A 3098-nucleotide genomic window follows, 5' to 3' on the forward strand; every position below is an offset into this window, starting at 1 on the left:
AAACACTTCCCATATCAAAACAGGTATCAATGCTAAATAATGCACATAACTCTCCTAAATATTGTTATTCAACACGGTTCAGCGGCGTTTATCTTTATACCAAGAAAAGCCTCCATTAAGCTTTTTAAAATACTGTGCATGACAAACTAATTAAACGGTGAACAATAGCATATCGAAATAATTTGAAGTAATTCGGATTCTTAACGCAAATACTTTTTAAAATAAATACTGTGAATGACAACTTAATTAATCGGTGAACATAATTCGTATTCTTAACACAAATACGCCTCTGCGCACGTCTAATGTGTTTTTTTTTTTCTTCCCGGAAAGAAAAATCATAATTCCCATTATCAAAAAAATTACCTATTATAAATGCCCATGGCACATGGGCTAAGAAAGATGACCGTGGTCAACAGTATAGAGTTATACAAAACCTGTAACAAAATTAAAAAAAAAAAACCCTATTTGGTAGTCTGAAGGATGTTCAAATACTTGTATATTTACATAATGTGATCTTTATTATAATGGGAGGGGCACTACCGACTAAATTACATTTCACTTGAATATTTGATGACGAACGCTTTAAGAACATCTTCACTGTGTTTGCCAATGACACGGATGCATGCATCCCTTGCCTGGACTGCCTTCTGTTGCGTTAAAAATGCTTCATTTTCATCCCCATAAAAAAACTGGACATTTTTTAACCTTCCCGCGGCTAATTCCAGATTTAGGATGTCCCCAGGCGCAGTGGTTTGAATGACCTCCATAATTTTGTCCCAGGAAGGAAAGCTGCCATTCAACATGGCGGAAAGGGAGTTTCTGGACACTGTTGCTGCTACTAGATATGGACATACAAACGATGCACGAATCGAGAGCCTCTCTTCTTCAGTTTTTAACACGTGGGAACTCCGGATGATCTCCTCTGCCTCTACACAAAGACTCAAGTACTCTGCGCCTACCTGAATATCCACATCGGAGAGCTGTCGACGAACCCTTGCAGAAATCAGTTCGTCAAATCTTTGGGTAATTGTAGGCTCTAGTGATGTCCTGAAAGAGTGTTCCAGAATACATCTCCTGCACTTGCACATGAAGCCCCAGTTCTTGAACCTGGCTTGGCGCTGCGGTAAGGTAACCAGGACACCGAAGTAAGGAATGGTAATCTCTTCTCCTGTCTCAATAGGCTTGGACGCATGAATAAACATGGCGCTTCCCACTTCCAGCCAGGTCGAGTTCGGCAAGCAGGAATGGTTCATGAAAGACGGCAGCAACCAGAGACCGTGAAAACAGTCTCGCTGACGGAGATTGGCTTCATAGATTCTTGATTTTGAAGCAATCTTCTGTACGGCTCCACCGAATGCGTTCAGACCTATAATATCCCGAACGCGGTGAACATCCACCAGCAAATTTTCATTTTGTTCTCCTGGGCTTTCCGTTTTAAACAGATCAATGGCTGGAGCATCCAGGCTGCAAGACATAGGAGAATCCTGTAAACTATACACCTGGCGGAGCAATCTCTGTGATTTTCTGACAGCACAGACGACCGAGGACAAGTGATCTTCTCGAGTCGCGGTAGTAACGTTGGCAAAGGCGCTCTCATAAACAACTGCGACAGCGTTGCTTACCAGCAACAGTTGCCCGGTCTTTATTTTTCGGGTGGCGTAGAGTCCTCTCCCGCGGCCGTCTTCGGTCATCTTGATCTCCACAGAGCCCACGAAATCAGCCACTTCCGGACGAGTAGATCCACGTCCGAGCAGATAGTCCGAAATGTCATACTTGCCATTCAAGCTCTGGGCGCAGAAGGTCTTGGCCTGGCCTAGCGCCGCTTGTATTTCCCTCTGCCCGGGACTGGTCTTGTCTGCTTTCTTCAAGCACTCGCATGCCGCCCCATAATGCCGCAGCCCGAGAAGAGCCCGGCCTTTCCTGTATAGCGTTTTGAGATGCCCGGGATCGATCCGAAGGGCATCGTCCGAATCCTCCAACGCCGATTGAATTCTTTGATCTGCAACCACGTCTCTTGCCCTGTTGGAATACGCAAGTAGAAGGCCGTTGACGATGCTATTATTAGTATTGGAGGGGCCCTCCTTGAGCTGAATCAGAGTGGCGTCAATGCATCTCGTATAATACTCGGCCGCCGCTTCCCAGTTCTGTTCTCTGAAGCACCTGTTACCTTCTTTTCTCATGTCCTCCACATCCACATGGAGCAGGCTCTCCGTCCGCTTCCCCTTCTCAGCCATGACGTTAACAACGTTGGCGGGGTTGTCGACGCGGATAATAAGGCCATCGTCGAAGGCGACTTTAAAATAGGGCTCCTTGACGGCCACCGTGGCACCCCTGGGGTAAAGCCTCTTGACGTCCGCCCCCGAGGGAGCGGCGTTGTAGATTTGCAGCCTGACGGCTCGTCCATTATTGTCTTCGAGCAATGTCACGATACTGCATATCTTGTGGGCATCTGCGCACAACATCCCATAAACCACGCGTCCTCGATGGACCTCCCCGACCTTCAACTCGTCGAAGGAAATGGGGTTCAGCTTTTCCAGCGGAGCCGAACAAGCTGCTCCACCGCTGCTACTTGGGTCAGTGACAGTTGGGTCAGTGACAGATGAGCGTATCTGTACAGTGCTTTCTGCTGGGACCTCAGCTCACGGCCTAACTCATCGTGAAGCTGGAGGAGGGCTCGCTTATCGAATCTTTCCGAGGCGTGTTTGACGGCAGCTCGCTCCTGCAACAACTGGAAGGCCGCCATTAAACCATACAGATCCTCCATCCTTTTAATGTCTTCCTCTTCTTCTCCTTTCCTCTATTCCCTTTACCACGTTCCAGCCTGTTATGTGCCAAATTTATATTTAAAAATACGGGAGGCCTGCTCTCACATTTAACTAAAGCTAAACCCTTCACACGAGTGATGCATCGATTCCTCTTCTTCTTTCATAAGAAATCCAGCCACTTTCTTCACGGAGAGTCAAGATGGTTCCTTCCCAGTTCATTCCATCCTTTATTGTAAGGGAATTATATTTTTTAAATATATATTTTTAATATATAAATAAATTTAAAATTTCAAAAAAAAATATATGATTTTAAATTTATCATTATCATTTCAC

The 3098-nt window shown here is 45.6% G+C and overlaps 1 protein-coding gene across 1 annotated transcript; it reads right to left on the bottom strand.

Annotated features, from left to right (window-relative positions):
• Positions 1-548: 548 nt before the first annotated feature.
• LOC149196102 (methyltransferase FGSG_00040-like) lies at positions 549-2462 on the bottom strand. Its single transcript, XM_089408168.1, has one exon. It carries the CDS (start codon positions 2460-2462, stop codon positions 549-551), a length of 1914 nt encoding a protein of 637 aa, XP_089264294.1.
• Positions 2463-3098: the final 636 nt, after the last annotated feature.

The sequence above is a fragment of the Pinus tabuliformis genome, chromosome 2_2, assembly GCF_031772625.1.
Source record: "Pinus tabuliformis cultivar Carrire ecotype Pingquan chromosome 2_2, CPIR1, whole genome shotgun sequence".
NCBI lineage: Eukaryota > Viridiplantae > Streptophyta > Pinopsida > Pinales > Pinaceae > Pinus > Pinus tabuliformis.

What these genes read in the sequence shown, in the direction of transcription:
- LOC149196102 (XM_089408168.1), bottom strand. Translation starts at nt 2,462, where the DNA reads ATGTTGTGCGCAGATGCCCACAAGATATGCAGTATCGTGACATTGCTC.